The 16,604-nt window shown below is 31.6% G+C and overlaps 1 protein-coding gene across 1 annotated transcript; it reads right to left on the bottom strand.

The window, feature by feature from the left end:
- Positions 1-5,105: 5,105 nt before the first annotated feature.
- Positions 5,106-9,202, bottom strand: LOC108337281 (rust resistance kinase Lr10). Its single transcript, XM_017573772.2, has 3 exons — positions 8,426-9,202; positions 7,724-7,768; positions 5,106-6,362 (listed from the first exon to the last, which is right to left on the bottom strand). Exons 1-3 carry the CDS (start codon positions 9,186-9,188, stop codon positions 5,296-5,298), a joined length of 1,875 nt encoding a protein of 624 aa, XP_017429261.2. The 5' UTR covers positions 9,189-9,202; the 3' UTR covers positions 5,106-5,295.
- Positions 9,203-16,604: the final 7,402 nt, after the last annotated feature.

Below are 16,604 nucleotides of genomic sequence, written 5' to 3'. Positions count from 1 at the left end.
ACAAAATTTTGTTCATAATTTTTTTCAATATTTTACCACATGTGTGAGAGAGAAAAAATACAAGAAAACTTATAACATAAGAGACTAGCAGTGTTAACATTATGTAATTTATTACCCTACAAAAAATGTTTAGTGTCAGCCAAAAGTTAATGCTAATAATTAAAAGCTGACATTAACTAAGAAATAGCATCATATAGTGAACTCTAATACTATGTACACTAGTGTTGATTTTAAGGTCAATTATATGTATCACTAATTTTAAAATTGATTTTGACTAGAACAGTTTATGACTTGTTCTTATTTTAAAATTGATTGAGTTTAGAGATAGTTGAGCCGATTAAATGAAATCTATTTGAATATTAATTTAATTTTTGTTGATGTAACTGACATTAATGATAATAATTAAAAACAAATTGTCGTAGAACACCTCCATATTCAACAAAGTACATGAATGATATGTGTGTCATGAAGGACCTATGTGTAGAATAAAGAAATGAATATAAATAAAGGACTCAATGGCGCTGTATGTTTTCTTAAACAAAATTATGTTTGACCTATAGATGTAAATATTGATCATTTATTTACAAAATTGTTATCCTATATTTTTATGTCTATTGCCTACATGTTATAGTTATAAATTTAGTAACGTAAATAGCAATTTCTGTGTGTTAGTGAGTGTCTAACATTAAACGAACTCTATTAACGTCAACTATACCAATACTAATACAAATTTTTTTATTTATTAAAAGACATGGGAATGTATTTAATTTTTTTAGTAAATAAGTTAAACCAATTAATTATACAAATGGAGTTATAATACATCCCAATTTTGGGAAGGAAAGAGTTTCATAATGATATGGTGCAAATGATAAAGAAAAGTGTAGGAATGTCAAAATTATCTTTCTCTCTCCACTATATTCAACAATTTTTATCTTTCTCTTTCTACATTAATGGAGCATTCACATGACTCAGATTTAAACTTGTGATATATTGCAAAATTTTATTTACATTTTCCCTTAAATAAGTTTGATTCAATCTTATTTTCACTGTTTAATATACATTTTTCTTCAAATTACTTAATAAATGGTAAAATTTTGTTCTAAATTTCTAGAAAAATGTTTATATATATGTGTGTTTTCTTTTACATTTAATATCTATAATTTTTAACATTATATTATGTTTTAACTTACCGACATGTTTGACTCAAAGAACTTGAATAAAGTATTTAATTTATTAGATAAATAATATAAAAATATTATTAAATACTTAAAATATAAAAGAAAAGTTATTTGTTAAAGATTTGAAATTTATTTAGTTCTTTCGTCATTATAAAGTTAGTATATAATAATAATAATAATAATATATTATTTACTATTAATATTATTATGTTTATTATTTTGTATTTGCATCTAACTTTTAAGTTTATAAAATGGAAGTGGTAGAAGCGTTAATATTGAAGTTTCCTTTGAATTTTATATTTTGCAAGTTTAAAAGCCATATGAATGCTCCATTAATGCAGAGAGAAAGAGAAAGATTGTTGAGGATAGTGTGGAGGTGTAGATAATTTTGGAATAAAAAAAATAGTGGGGAGGTGTAGAGTATTTTTGGAATAAAAGAAATTAGTGAGGAGGTGCAGAAGCACTTGGGATGGTGGAGGGAGCAACACCCTTTAATAAATCCACACAACTTTCATATGGAAAAAAAGTTGAGTGTTTCATCCTACACCTCCAACATCTCATCATGCACTTCCAAAAATTCTATTTTTAACCTTCTGACATCCTGCACCTCCAACTTTTTTAAAAATTAACTTTTTTCTCTTTCTTATTAAAGACATTTTAATAAATATCCTTTTATTTTCTTCTTTTTTTTATTAAAAACATTTTACACCACCTTAATAATATTTGTAATTTAATTTAAAATTTAAATATTATTTAATATAATTTTATATTTTAATAATTATTAAAAGAGTTAAATATGTTTTTAGTCCCTAAACTATTGGCCGTTTCTGGTTTTCGTTACTCTTTCAAAGTAAGGTTAAAAATTTGGTCCTCATTTAGCAACAAATGAGGACTAAAACCAAAATTCCAAGGACTAAAACGAACGTTTCGAAAAGAATGAGGACCAAATTGTACCTTATTTTGAAAGAGGGACGAAAACCAGAAACGGCCAATAGTTTAGGGACTAAAAACATATTTAACCCTTATTAAAATATGATTTATATTATAATAATAGCTATATTAAAAAAATAAAAACAAAATAATAAAAATAAAAATAAAAATAAAATAATAAAAATAAAAATATAAAATTTTACTTAATATATTCAAATATATTACATTATATTAAAATATTAAAATAGATTAAACAATTATTAAATTGTATATAAAAAAACAATTTCAAAAACTTGTTATCGAAAATTAGTTTTGGCTTTTATTTAAAATTTAATCAATATTTAATTTAATTAAAAACTATAGAATTATTTATTATATTTTAATAATAATAAAAATATGATTTATATTTTTATAATAGTTTTATTAAAAAATAAAAATAATAATAACTAAAATAAGAGTAAAAATAATGAAAATAAAATAATATTAAAAATCGCATTTAATATATTTAAATATATTAAATTATATTAAAATATTAATTTAAATTAAATAATTAATAAAATTTAAATAAAAATCAAAATTTTAGAAAAATTTATTTATCGATATCCATATCCGATCATAGATCTCTACAGACTAACACATGTTTTTAAAATTTTGTTTTTTATTTAAATTTTAATACTTTGAGAAATAACATTGTTATATTCCACAATCTTCTCGCACACACACAGCAGCCCAAGTGGGGTTTCGTTTACTCAACCATTGCTTGCTACTTTGTCACCATAACCTTGAAATTTTAATATAAGATATTGTTTTGGATGGTTAACTAATTAAAAATTATTCTGTATTTTAAATATTTTCATGTGATTTAACCTATTTCAGTATTCTCGATTTGATACAAATCCGTGAGCAAAAATATATTATTAACCAATAAAAGAAGTAACAGAAATATATAATATATAGATTAAAAAGCTCATTGTTTTTCCCAAAAAAAAATTTAAATCAATAAAAATTTGAGTTATATTCCTTATTCAATAGAATAAATAAAGTTTAAATCTTTTTCTTATATTTTTTACTGAGCAAACATCTTTTACTTGAGTTAAAATATCAAAAAGACTACTTAACTTAGTTGAACAAAACGTTGCAAAGGTTTTATCCAAAACCAATTTAGCAAATACAACTCTCAAATAAATACAAAATTATATGTATATATCAAAATTTGTTCAAACATCATTTTCAGTGTTTTCAATTCAGTCTTAATCATTCAAACTTAATATATATTTTATTCATATCAAACCCAATATATTTCATTCACATAAAACTCTAAATAATATAAGGAATTAATTAGTAAAATGAATTATTACTATGGTCGATTGGTTAATTGGTTGACACTAGTGTAGTAAGAGAAAACGACACCAGTTAATTTCATTCATAGGCAACGGTTCCTAAACTGAGGCATATTCAGGCGAGTTCAAAAAGTGGTAGACTCTTTGCCTCGGTTCCGAACCGAGTTATTTTATCTGTCTCTACGGCCTCGGTTAGAACCTGAACCGAGGTAGTAGGATCTTTTTTTTTCTTTAGCGTGCTTCGGTTTTGATTTCAATTTTAGATTATAATTTCAAACCCCAAACTGAAAAACGTTAAAAATGAACAAGACCCGCGCTTGGAGAGAATAATCCGAGAACATAACCACGCTGTTTCACAAACTCAGATAACACAACTGGAACCCCAAAATTAGATGAATAGTTGAAACCCTAAGCTACAAAAACAAGAACAAAAACCCCAAATCTGAAAATGAAAAACCTAATTCTCTAATTCTAAATTTTAGAAACCCTAAAATGCCAAATCGAAAAACGATTCACTCCGCTGCCGCCTTCCTCGCAACGCGCCACCGCCGTCCTCGTGCAATCGTCTCCATCGAAGAAGTCGGAGTTGGAACCTTCGCGGAAGCGCTGCCGCTATCAGACGCGACCTCGCCGCGTCTCGCCGCTATCAGACGTGACCTCGTCGCGCCTCGCCGCTATCAGACGCGACCTCGCCGCGCCTCGCCGTTATCAGACGCGACCTCGCCGCGCCTCGCCGCGTCTCTCCACGTCTTCGCTGGCCACTCACCTCCATCACAACAATCTCGCTGCTCGTCCGCGTTCAAGGGAAGAAGAGAAAGGAAAGAAGCTTCAGCCTATACTGCCTCGCTGCTGGTGCACGTTCAAGGGAAAGAGGAGGATCTGGGCTTGCTCCGAAAGGGATCTGGTGCGCATTCAAGGGAAAGAGGAGGATCTGGTGCGCGTTTAAGGGAAAGAAGCTTCACCCTTAATTAGGTCACTAGGCCCACTTGGAATGAGAAAGAGAAAGGAACTGGGCCTATACGGCCTCGGTTCAAAATATAACAGAGGTAATATTACTATATTGTTTTTGTTTCGGTTCTTCAACCTAACCGGTGCCTATTAATATTGACTTGACGTGTTGCAGGCGTGTTTCAGGTCTTTATGCTTCGGTTCTGCGTGCAATCGAAGCAGTATCACGTTTTCTGACCATTTCAAACGAAAAGCCTTGAAAGTTAGTATATGTTTAGGCACCGGTTGCCTTTGAAACCGAAGTGGTAGAGCTGTTCTGCACCGGTCTTCTTTGAACCGAGGCCTATAAGGTCTCCTTAATTGCGAAACTGCCACCGCGTCTGGATAGACAGCGGTTTGGTGTAAAGAGAGGTCTAATGTGCGAGTTTAAAAGCACATTTTGTACTAGTGTGAGTATAATTTTATTAGTTACAACTATCAGTAAATAATGACTTCAAATTATAAAGTTAACCATGGTTAGATCTTGACTAGCTTAACTTCACACAGTCTATGGAGTGCATTTCAAATAATAGACTTTATCAAATGATTCCATTAATTTACTTTACATGGATTAATAAGAAGTTGTACACTACTATAAAAAAGCATATTATTTAAAAAATATTTACATCTATTATTCAAATAACAGGTACAATAAAGTGCAGTAGTAGAATTGTGGACATCAAACATATTTGTCATTAATTAAAGAACAACAAATATAACATTTCACTTGCTGCTCCTTTTTCTTATTTTTCACCAATGCAATGCGAATTCTCAACCTCTTTTTTCCCACAACCTGCAATTTCCTTTATACCAGATGAATTCTTTCAAAATTGTTTAGATAGAACTGACGGTTTGATCCTCTAACTCATTTCATCAGAAAATAATGTAGGTTTTGGAGGTATTTCTAAATCTTCAATGTCTCCTTCAAGCATTTCCAATACTCTATTCATTGAGGGACGATCCTTTGGTTTTAACTGTATACACCAAAGTGCAACTATGATCATTTTTTTTACTATTAGGTTTTCCTCTTCAGTCAAATCTTGTATATCTAGATCTTCCTCTTCTCCAATATGATTATAGATCCAAATGGGAAAATAAAGTTGACTTGAATGTTCTGCATGGGGATTTAGATTCTTCCTCTTGCTTGCCATCTCCATCAATAACATTCCGAAACTATAAACATCAGCTTTGTGGGATATTCCTCCAATATTAGTGTAAAACAATTCTGGAGCCATATATCCAATGGTTCCTCTTACTGCTGTCATCGTGACGAAACTATTATCTATTGGATATAACTTTGCTAATCCAAAGTCAGAAACCTTTGGAATGAAGTTTTCATCCAATAAGATGTTATGGGGTTTGATATCAAAATGCAAAATCTGCATCTCACACCCATGATGGAGATAAGCAATTCCACGAGCTACTCCAATCGATATCTTATATATTTTTTCATAACTAAAATCTATATTTTCATTTCTTGAAAATATAAATTTATCAAGAGATCCATTGGGCATGAATTCATAAACAAGAGCGCGCTTTGAGCCACTAACACAAAATCCAATTAATTTTACCACATTTTGGTGATGTATTCTTCCAATAGTTGCGACTTCATTGGTAAAATCTTGTCCATTTCCTTTGGCTTTACCTAACATTTTGATTGCCACAAAAGGCCCGCTCCTTAACTTTGCCTTAAACACAGAGCCAAATCCTCCTTCACCTAACTTTTCTTTGAAACCTTCAATCATCTTCTTAATTTCCTTGTATGAGTATCTGATAGGTGTTAAGTGATTTTGTTCAAGGTAATTTTCAATATTTTCATACATTGATGTATGTCTTTTCCTCCATTTACATATGAAAATCACAATTAAGAATGGCAATCCAAAAAAAATTTTGTAGGCCCATACCATTGAAGCATAAATGGAAATACCTGCAAGGATTTCTTTTCTTGAGTAATTACATTGATAATGTAATATAGTAAACTATTTGTTTAAAGAAAATTTTCATTAATAAAATCTAAACTTTACATATCCATTTATTTAGTAACATTAGAAAAAAAGAGAGAGTAAATTTAATGTCTAGCATGAACAATATTAAATAACAATCATATATATCCTGAAATTTCATGATAACTAATATTTAATATTTTTAAATGTTAAGAGTGAAAGCACCTCAATAATTTGAGTGAATTTAATAGATTTATAACGAGTTCAATCATTGAATGAGAGAATAAAAATTAAGAACTCTTAAAATGAAATGAAATTTTAAAAAATAAAAAATAAAAGGAAAGATAAATTTTTTAGTTTATCTTATAAACCACGGATTCACACAATTTAATTCTATGAAGTGGAGGTTTTGCGTTTTTTAAAACGTAATTCATATGAAGAAAATCAAAAGAAAAAAAAAATGTGTAATTGAAGTTACAAATAAAAGATAAAGTATTCTAAAAAATTTAGTGAATTTAATAGACATCGAATAGGTCTTGCGAGAGAATGCTAAACAATGTAATAGTAAAAGAAGAATTGTTTTTAGTGAAATGTAACAAATGATTAAAGAAAATAATATAAATAATTTTTTTTAATTACCTAATAATGTCTTATTAATTTAAAACATAGACAACTTTGATCATTGATGTATATACATACCTCTCTGCATTAAATTTAAAAATATTAAATATTACTCATACTTTTATTCATTTTACTATACAATAAAAATAATTTAAACAAATTTAGATAAGAAAATCTGTATATTTTATCCCTAATCAATTGAGAACAAATATTAAGAAAAATATACAGACGATTGTATCTTTAACCGTGGCCAAATGTTCTATTATTTTAATAACATTTCTATTAATGATAATTTTAAAATTATTATTAAAAGTCTATTTTAATCATTGGTAAAAGCTCTACTCTTGTAATTAAAGCATTGAGAAATTAAGATGATAAGATCTTATCAGCGAAACAGTCTAATAGCGTTTCCAGTATTCTGGTAAGTAACAGCTAAATTAAGATCATATATTACTTTTAACAAGAGATCAAAACACAACCATCATTATTGATAGAGGTGAAATTTTTCAGAAGTAAAAGACGATTGTAGTCGAAAGTGGTTGGAAATCTTTTGAAAAATATACAGACGATGGTATCTTTAACCGTTATCAAATGTTCTATTATTTTAATAGCATTTCTATTAATGATAATTTTAAAACTACTGTTAAAAAGTCTATCTTAATCATTGTTAAATGCTCTATTCTTGTAATTAAAGTATTGAAAAATTAAGATGATAAGATCTTACCAGTTAACCAGACTAATATCGCTTCCAGTATTCCACCATAGAACGCTGAAATGAAAGAAAACATCGTTATTAATAAAAAGACCGTTTTCATATGAAAAGGTAATAGCGGTAAACAAGTTTAACAACTTTTTATTTATTTTAAAATAATAAATGTTAATTTAATGCAGAAGTTCTTATAAATGCATGTAAAATATAAAAGATAAAAAATATTATATTTCTTTCTAAAAGTTGGTTGAATTATTAACATAAATCATTCAAACTTTATTTCAAAAAATTCTCAAAAAGTGGATGAAATATGATTTTCCTACTAATTTGAAAACGTATAATTATATAAAATGTTAATTGAAGCCAATCGAGTATCAATTAAAGAAATAAAAAACATAAATGATTTAATTTAACATGAAAAGTAGACAAAATTAGAATAATCGTACAAAGATTGTTATTATAGAAAGTGAAGTGAATGGGTAAAGCAATGGAATAGAATAAAATGTGGCAAGTTAAAAGGATCAAAACATTTTAATTTTTTCAAGGGATGATCACAATAAATTCACATAGGTAGAAATTACTAATTGTGTGCCTCCTATAAAAAAAAACGAGTATCAAATAAAGATAAAAAAATATAAACAAATTATGCTTTAATTAAATAAAATATTAATTTAATTTAGCACGAAAAGTAGACGAAGTTAATAATATACGACGCACCAAATGGATCGCAAACAAGCGTCTGGCTAGAAGAGTTGAAATAGCAAAATTCATGAGGACAATGATTCTGACAGGCGAGGTTTATCCAAGAGATCTCAAATCCATAGGCGAGAGCCCTGTGAATGGCAGCGTATGAATGCTTATTGAAAGTCCTGAACGATGTGGGAGCAACAAGCTTCATGTAACACCCAACTTCTAAGTCCTCAGCTTTTAGGTCTCCACCAACTGCATATGCATAGCCTTTTGAGTCCCACTTCACGCACTCACCACTCTCCACATACTTCCCATTCTCTCTCACCGAATGGTTACAGTTCAGAAACACTATATGCTCGAAACTCAGATATTCCCAATTACAATCCGGATCTAGACCGGCCTGGTATGGATCCGTGGAGTAAGTGTAAGTATCAGAGAAATTGGAGCGGGAGAGAGAACGAAGAGGAAGGGAGGAGCAGTTGTGGTGTTGAAGAGCAGGGTCAACCACTCTGACGGTGTAGTTGTGGTAGTTGATTGCTTGAACATGGTATTGTGTAGAGTTCAGATACAACACAGTAACATTATTCTCACAACCAAGTTCGTACCTTTCGTCACCACAATTCTCTGGGTCGGCTTGTAATCGAAATGGATAAGTGATGTGGGTGATGTAGCCACAGGAAGAAGGGGGACAAAGGTGTTGTTTGGTAGCAGAAATATGGTGGAATAGAATAAGTAGCAGTACCACCAACAATGTTCTCTCTCTCCTCATCATGTCCAAACTGTTTCTCATTGACTTCAAGTGCAACCAATTCCAAGTTATATATTGATATTTAAAACAACACAGACTCAATATATAATCCTAAAGGACCACATTTTTCCTTTCACACAATAGTTTGAAGACTTATGATTCAAACGTAGACTTTGACTGAGAAACCGCATTTCTATCTGGTTTCTACTGATTTTAATGAATACAAAATTTTAAAAATTCGTGAACTGCACGAATTCTGATTTAGCTATTTAATCATGTAATTTTTTTTAATGCAGTTCTTCGAATTTCTAAAATCATCATAAATTGTTCTAACTTGAAGGTTTTATTTACATGCTGTCTAAAATAATTTTTAGGGAATTAGTTTGGGAGCCAAATTCAACAAATAGTCCACGAATTATTTAAATAAGGAAAAAACCCTAAATATATTACAATAAATAATGGTAAAGTTGTCAAAATAAAATTTTATATCCTGATCCAAAAGCAGTGTTTATATAATGCATTTGATTTTTTTTCTACTTCAAATATTTGCAAATTATTGAAGGGCTGTAGACTTGTGACCAAAATAATATTATCCGTGTTGATAAGCTTTATAGAGTCACAAATTCTAATAGAGTTTAACATGTTTCTCTTACATAATCACTTTATATATATGCAAATACATAATTGACGCAGTCAAATGACAATGTGTACATATAACTAATTAATAGTTATTGATTAGTAAGTGGACAAAATATAACTCACCCATAAGCAATAGTACGGGGAAGAGACGTGCTTATTATTCTATCTATCTCTGAATTAAAATTCCATATCATCTTCATATATTAATTAAATATGAATATTTTTATTTCATTTTCATTCTTTTCTCATCACCGAGTATATATATATATATATTACAATTTTAATATCAATTAATTAATTTTAAAAAATATAAAAATAATATAATATTATCAAATATTAAAAAAATACATTTAATGTTAAATTTTTATAAAGCAATGATTATTGTATGGAAGCAAATCCACAAAACCCAAAATTCCACCACACTGTTGAATTTGTGGAATTGAAAAACTCATAATGGAAAGTGTGTTTCGAAGAAATTGACAAGAAAAAAGTGTTCTTTCTCTTCCTTGGTAGCACAAATTTGGTGGAATAGAAGGAGCAGTACCACCAACAATGCTTCCTCTCTCCACATGATGTCCAAATAGTTTCTCGTTGAATTGAAGTGCAAAAATCAAAGTTAGGTAATGATATTTAAAACAACACAGACTGTATATATAGAGATAGAGAGGACCACATTTTTTCTTTTAGACAATTATCTGATGACTTGTGATACGTTTACTTTGAATGAGAAACCGCGTTTTTATCTCGTCTCCACCACTGATTTTAATAAATACGAAATTTTAATACTTGTCAAGTGCTTGAACTCAATTAGTATTTAGTCATGTAATTTTGTTAATACATTGGATATAAGAAGTGAGACAAACTTTACCTTACAATTTTCTGACTATAAATTACGCTTGGACATTATCTAATACGTCTTTTCTAATCAAGTTTGTTAGAATCCAAGAAGTTTGCTAACAAATAAAAAATTTTCTCAGTCACATGCACTAATAGAATTTTTGTTTTTAAACTCGCACATTATATCCCGATTTATAACAAACCGCTGCCTATCCAAACGCGATGGCAGACTTGAAATTAAGCTAAACATATAGGCCTCGGTTGCATGACTAACCGAAGCATAATTGGAATACCACCTCGTTCTTTTTGAAAATCGGTGTGTAATACCACCTATCGGAAACACTACTACTTCGGTTTCTATGAAAACTGAGGCATAAAGCCTCTGCCACGACTGAACACGCCTGCAACTCACTGCAACTTACTGAACACGGCAGCTGACAAAGTTATAAAAGCCTATACTGCTTCGGATGATAAAAGCACAGTACAAAATAGTGGCGTCAGTCTAGAAGCTGAGTCGCTACAGTTTTCCACATCCAAAGATCAACATCCTGTAGTTGGATCCATGAGATATTATGGTAGAATTGAAGAGATATGGGAAGTTGATTACACTAAGTTTTTCGTTGCACTCTTCAAATGTAAGTGGGTAGACAATAAGAGTGGTGTCAAAATAGATGAATCTGGTATGACACTTGTTGATTTTCGAAAGGTTGGTTATGGAGACGAACCGTTCATCATGGCATATCAAGCAAGTCAGGTTTTTTATGTCAAAGATCCTGCGTCTGACCATTGGTATGTTGCTCTCCAAGGAAAAAGGAAAATTGAAGATAAAGAAGAGAATCTAAGTAATCTTCATATCGCTGATAACCATCCATTTAAAACGACAATAAATTTAGATGACGACCCTCTAATTGATGATATACAAGTAATACGAGAAGATCACAATGAGGGAATATATATATGACAAATCCATATGATTATGTATGAATTTCATATTTGTGTAAATATTTCATCAGCTTTTGTTAAATAATATATGTTATTTTATAAGTGTTTTATTTATCTTTCATCTTATTTATTGTGACAGATATATGGCTGAGTCACCTCATTCGTTAGGCGATGAAGTCCCCACCACTTCTAGACAGACGAGAGGAGCAACGAGGTTACGACAGCTTATACTTAGAAGAAATGCAGGTGAGAGGACACCTGTCATTATTGACGTGGTCACTAGAGTTGCATCTGGCCCAAATGCAGATGTATTTAGGTCTTACCTTGGAGTATTGGCACGTGATCGTATCTCTATACTTACTCCATCCTTTGACCATGTTTCTGAGGCTGATCGAAATCTTATCTGGCAAGATCTATTGGTAAGTTAAACAATATTGTTCCAAATTCTATATTCATTATATTGATAAATCTGTATTGATAGAAGGTTATTACTTTCTTTGTTGCAGATAACATTTGATATGCCAAACGTCGAGAGCTTAAGGAATAAGTGTTTATTTGCAATTGCAGAAAAATTTCGAGGGTTTAAGACAAAATTGACGTCTAGATATATATTTGGACCAAAAAGTAACGAAAATCCATGTTCCAAATATTCAGCAATTGACGAAGAAACATGGCGTCAGTTTGTAGAGCTTCGTTCATCCGAGGCGTGGAAGGTAAGTGCAGTAAAATCATTCAATTCATCATTCATAATTCTCTACTATGACAATTGTTTCATTTTGTCACAGGAAAAAAGGACAAAAACACAGGGAATAAGCGCTCAGAATAAAAATCTACACTTACTGTCTCGTGGTGGATATAGGAAGCTTGAAGAGAAAATAATGAAGTAAAAGTCAGATAGCAGACTTCCACTTTCTGAGGGTGGTGACCCTCCTCCTCCTCCTTCACCACCATCTCGGCACGAGAAGTGGAAGTTAGCCCGTATAAGACCATCGGGCTCCTACACTTCCGAGTCTACCAGAGAAATATCTGAAAGAATTGTAAGATGTCATTTCTTATATTTTTACATTAATTTTGTTATATATATTACATAGATCTTTCTAATTATTTTGAACTTTTGTTATGTGACAGGACTCCTTGGTTGAGCAGAGCTCCCAAGGTCAATTCACACAAGAAGGTCGTCAGGATATTTTTGCCACAGCTATTGGACGACCTGAGCACCCAAAACGGGTGCGTGGTGCTGGGACTGGCATAGGCATACAACAGTTTTTTGAGTCTTCCTCGCGTCCATATTCATACGAAAAGATGAAGGAGGACATAAGAAAAGAGATGACACAGGAGATCACAAAGAAGGTTCGGGCAGAGTTGTATGATGAAGTTGTTGAAATGGTTGCGCGTCAGTTCCAACAGCATTATGAGGGTTATGGCAATCGTCCTCCGCCATCTCCTGTAGCGGAACATGTTGTGCCCCCTACAGGTGAACTTATTTATTTTTGGTTACTAATTTACTTTTTGCATAACCTAACATTTAATTTGACAGGTAGAAGTGGTAAAGGAAGTTGTTCAGCTGCCGGTGCTCCAAGGGACGACATCGATGAAACTCATCCATGTCAGTTATATATTCTTTCTGATACTGGGACCGTGCTAGTGGCTCGTGGTATAGTTTATGACACAGCCACTGTAGTGCATGGTGTACAACTTTCAGAAGATGAGGTCAAGGTCACGGTGGATGAAGTTGTCATAGCAGATGTCGTTCTTCCTGTGCCTACAGATGAGTTCTTCACTGTGGAAGAAGCATTTAAGTCCTTTGTCGCCTGGCCTAGACATTTGGTTGGTGATGTATCTAATCCCTCGATAAACACTCGTACTATATACTTCTCAATTTTAATATTTACTTCTAATTGACGTTATAACATAACCATTTTTGCATTTAACAGCAGATAGGTCAAGAGGGAAGTCCTACACCGAAGAAGACTCATTTATCTGAGGATGACCCTCTTGGTGCGTTAGACGAGCTTGCTAAAATCATTTCAGATGCGCCGATGAATGTACACTGGGATTGTACTACATTTGGAAGAGAAGCTCAGATCTCATTGTACTTGCATCATCAAGATGTTAGGGAGCTTGCGTCGGGTAGAGAAGAAATTAATATTACACTTATTCAGCTGTGGATGATGTAAGTTTATGAAAACTTTTTTATATAATTCTATTTCATCAGCTTACTTATATCAGATTATTTCTTCATTTTAGGTATATGGGTTCAACGATGTATATGGGTTCATTGACCCCTCTATGACTCATGAAAGAAATAAATTTGACGATATCCAAACATACATCACCACTTGCTTTGGAATGGGGAAGAGATATATTTTCTCCCTTATATACATGGGTAAGTGAAGTTTGCTAACTTCAACACATTCATTTATTAATTTTGGTATATGATTCATAAGTTATTACCAATTTCAGGTGTCATTGGCAGCTACTTGTGATCTCCATAACGGAGAACACTACTGTCTGGTTTTGTTCATTGCAGAAGTCTCCTCTCAACCCTCTTAGACATGTAGTAGATTGGTAAGAATCTCAATGTTTCGACTTGTTTTTTATATAAATGTATGCTAAAGGAATTGTTTTAAATAGTTCCCTTGCAACACATATGATGTTATCTGGGAGATCTACTGCGACAGCTAAAAAGCTTGCATGGGTTGCCCTTAAGGTTTGGTATTTTAGTCCATACTTTGTTACATTTGGTTCCATTCAATTGATGTTACTTAACATTTTATAATTATGATGATATATTGTAGTGCAATATACAAACGGGGTCATATGAATGTGGTTACTACGTCATGTTTTGGATGATGACCATTATTCGTGCACATTACACCAATGGATGGGAAACGGTATTATTTAGGTTTCAATTTTATTTTTCCTATAGTTTAGATTTCAAATACACTAAGTTAAATCATTGTATTTTATGCAGAGATTCAATAGGACTGCTCTAATTCCAGAGAAGTCACTTCAACTTGTGAGGAAAGCACTGGCTAAATATGTAATTCATTTATATAATAGTATATAGTAGATATTAGGATATAGTAAGTTCTAAGTTTATGTTTCTAAGTTATTTGATGCTTATCTACATTACTATTAGTTTAACTTTGTACATTACATTGATTTATGCTTCAAACTTGATTTATGATTATAATTGGATTGATTTATGCTTATAAGAAGTTGATTTATGATTCAATTGAATGTATTTATGTTTTATTATAATTTTCATTAAAAATATACGTTTCTGGATTATTCTCGACTGTTCTGGCTGTAAATATATATGCAGGTTTGTTTCTGTTGTTGAGAATGTTGCAAACACAGACCTGATTTTTTTTAAAAAAAACAAGGAGATATGCCTCGGTTAGTGTCAAAACCGAGGTACAAAAGCAACTTATGCATCGGTTATGACCACACCAAAAGCAGAAAGTACTGCGTAAAAAAAAAGACCTCTACTGCCTCGGTTCAAGCTACAACCGAGGCAGTAGGGTGGAACATACGGCATCGGTTCCCCTAACCCGAGGCCTATAGTCCTTCGAAAGAAAAAAACCAAAAATCTTATTGCTTCGGTTATGGTAGAACCGATGTCAAATCCTCTCCCTTTATGCCTTGGTTGAAGCCCGAGGCCAAAAGTAGTACATTTTTTGCCTCGCCTGCATATGCCTCGGTTCGAGAACCAGTGCCTATAACGAAAAACAACCGTTGTCGTTTCACCTGACTGTACTAGTGATGCTTCTATATGTAGATTCAAAATTCACACCTCAATCATATTTTAATGCTTAATCAACTCATACTTCAATTTATGATAAAAATAAGATATCAAAGCACAACGGTGTATGATTTTTCAAATGTAGAATGTTTTCGTTATTGTTTTTATTTTCTTTCTTATAGAATAAAGAGAATACATCTTTTAAGGTATCTAATATTACCTATCCTACAATTGAGGAGTTATAAGGTGACTTAATAATAAAGTTGGAAGAACGGATGTGATAGATTGTAGATTTAACTATTTCTACTAACATTTGATAATTATAAAATTGATTTGGCAAGTTTAGAAAAGAGAAGATGAAAAAGTTATGAATTCAATTATAACCAAATAATCCTTATTTATTAGTTATATCAATACAGAAAATCATATAAAGATGATCTATAAATAAAATGTATCAACTTTTGCTAGGTGCTAAATAGTACATGTTTTCTCGTGGATAGCAATTAAGTTAATGATTTTGTTAAAACTATAATAAAATTTAATAAAAAATTTAAGACATTACCACTTATGAAGACATATAATTCTTATAAAGGAATTTCACTTATATTTAATTGAATTAGAAGTGTTTTATATAATTTAAATAAAAACAAAGAATTGATAATGAGAAACTTAGAAGTTAAGTTTTTTTTTGTTGCAATTAAGGATTAGAAAAAGTTAAAAGAATTCTAAAGTTACTTAGGGTTAAGTAATGATATTTAACTACCTTGGATATTTTAGAAACTTTTAGAAAAAAGAAAATTCACTAGTACAAAATACGGTAAAGAAGGCGGCCAATAGGTCGCGGTTTTTAGAGAACCGAGGTATATATAAAGGCGGTGGCATTTTTGCAATTTAAGTGAATTTATAGGCCTCGGTTCTCTTTAAACCGAGGCATAAATGTCAAATTACCTCGGTTAATGGTTAAAACGAGACGTAATTCTTTTTCAAATTGACCTACGGCATCGGTTGAATTGGACCGAGACAGTAAACTCAGTATAGACATCGGGTTTGGTAAATAACCGAGTCAGTATTACTTTTTATCTTCAAAAGTGCAGAACCCTAATCTCCAGTTCCTCTTCCTCTTCTTCGCGCACAGTTCTTCGTCCTCTTCTCCCCCGCAGTCCGTCTCTGCTCCCAAAGGCCACTTCCTCTTCTCCGCGCACAGTTCTTCTTCCTCTTCTCCCCCGCAGTTCTTCCACCGTCTATGCTCCCAAAGCCCATGGCCGCATCGTCGTTGTCCCACCCCCAAACCT

The sequence above is a fragment of the Vigna angularis genome, chromosome 7 (assembly GCF_016808095.1).
Source record: "Vigna angularis cultivar LongXiaoDou No.4 chromosome 7, ASM1680809v1, whole genome shotgun sequence".
In the NCBI taxonomy this organism is placed as follows: domain Eukaryota; kingdom Viridiplantae; phylum Streptophyta; class Magnoliopsida; order Fabales; family Fabaceae; genus Vigna; species Vigna angularis.
The sequence above is the reverse complement of the archived record's forward strand: the minus strand, read 5'-3'. Positions and strand labels throughout refer to the sequence as shown.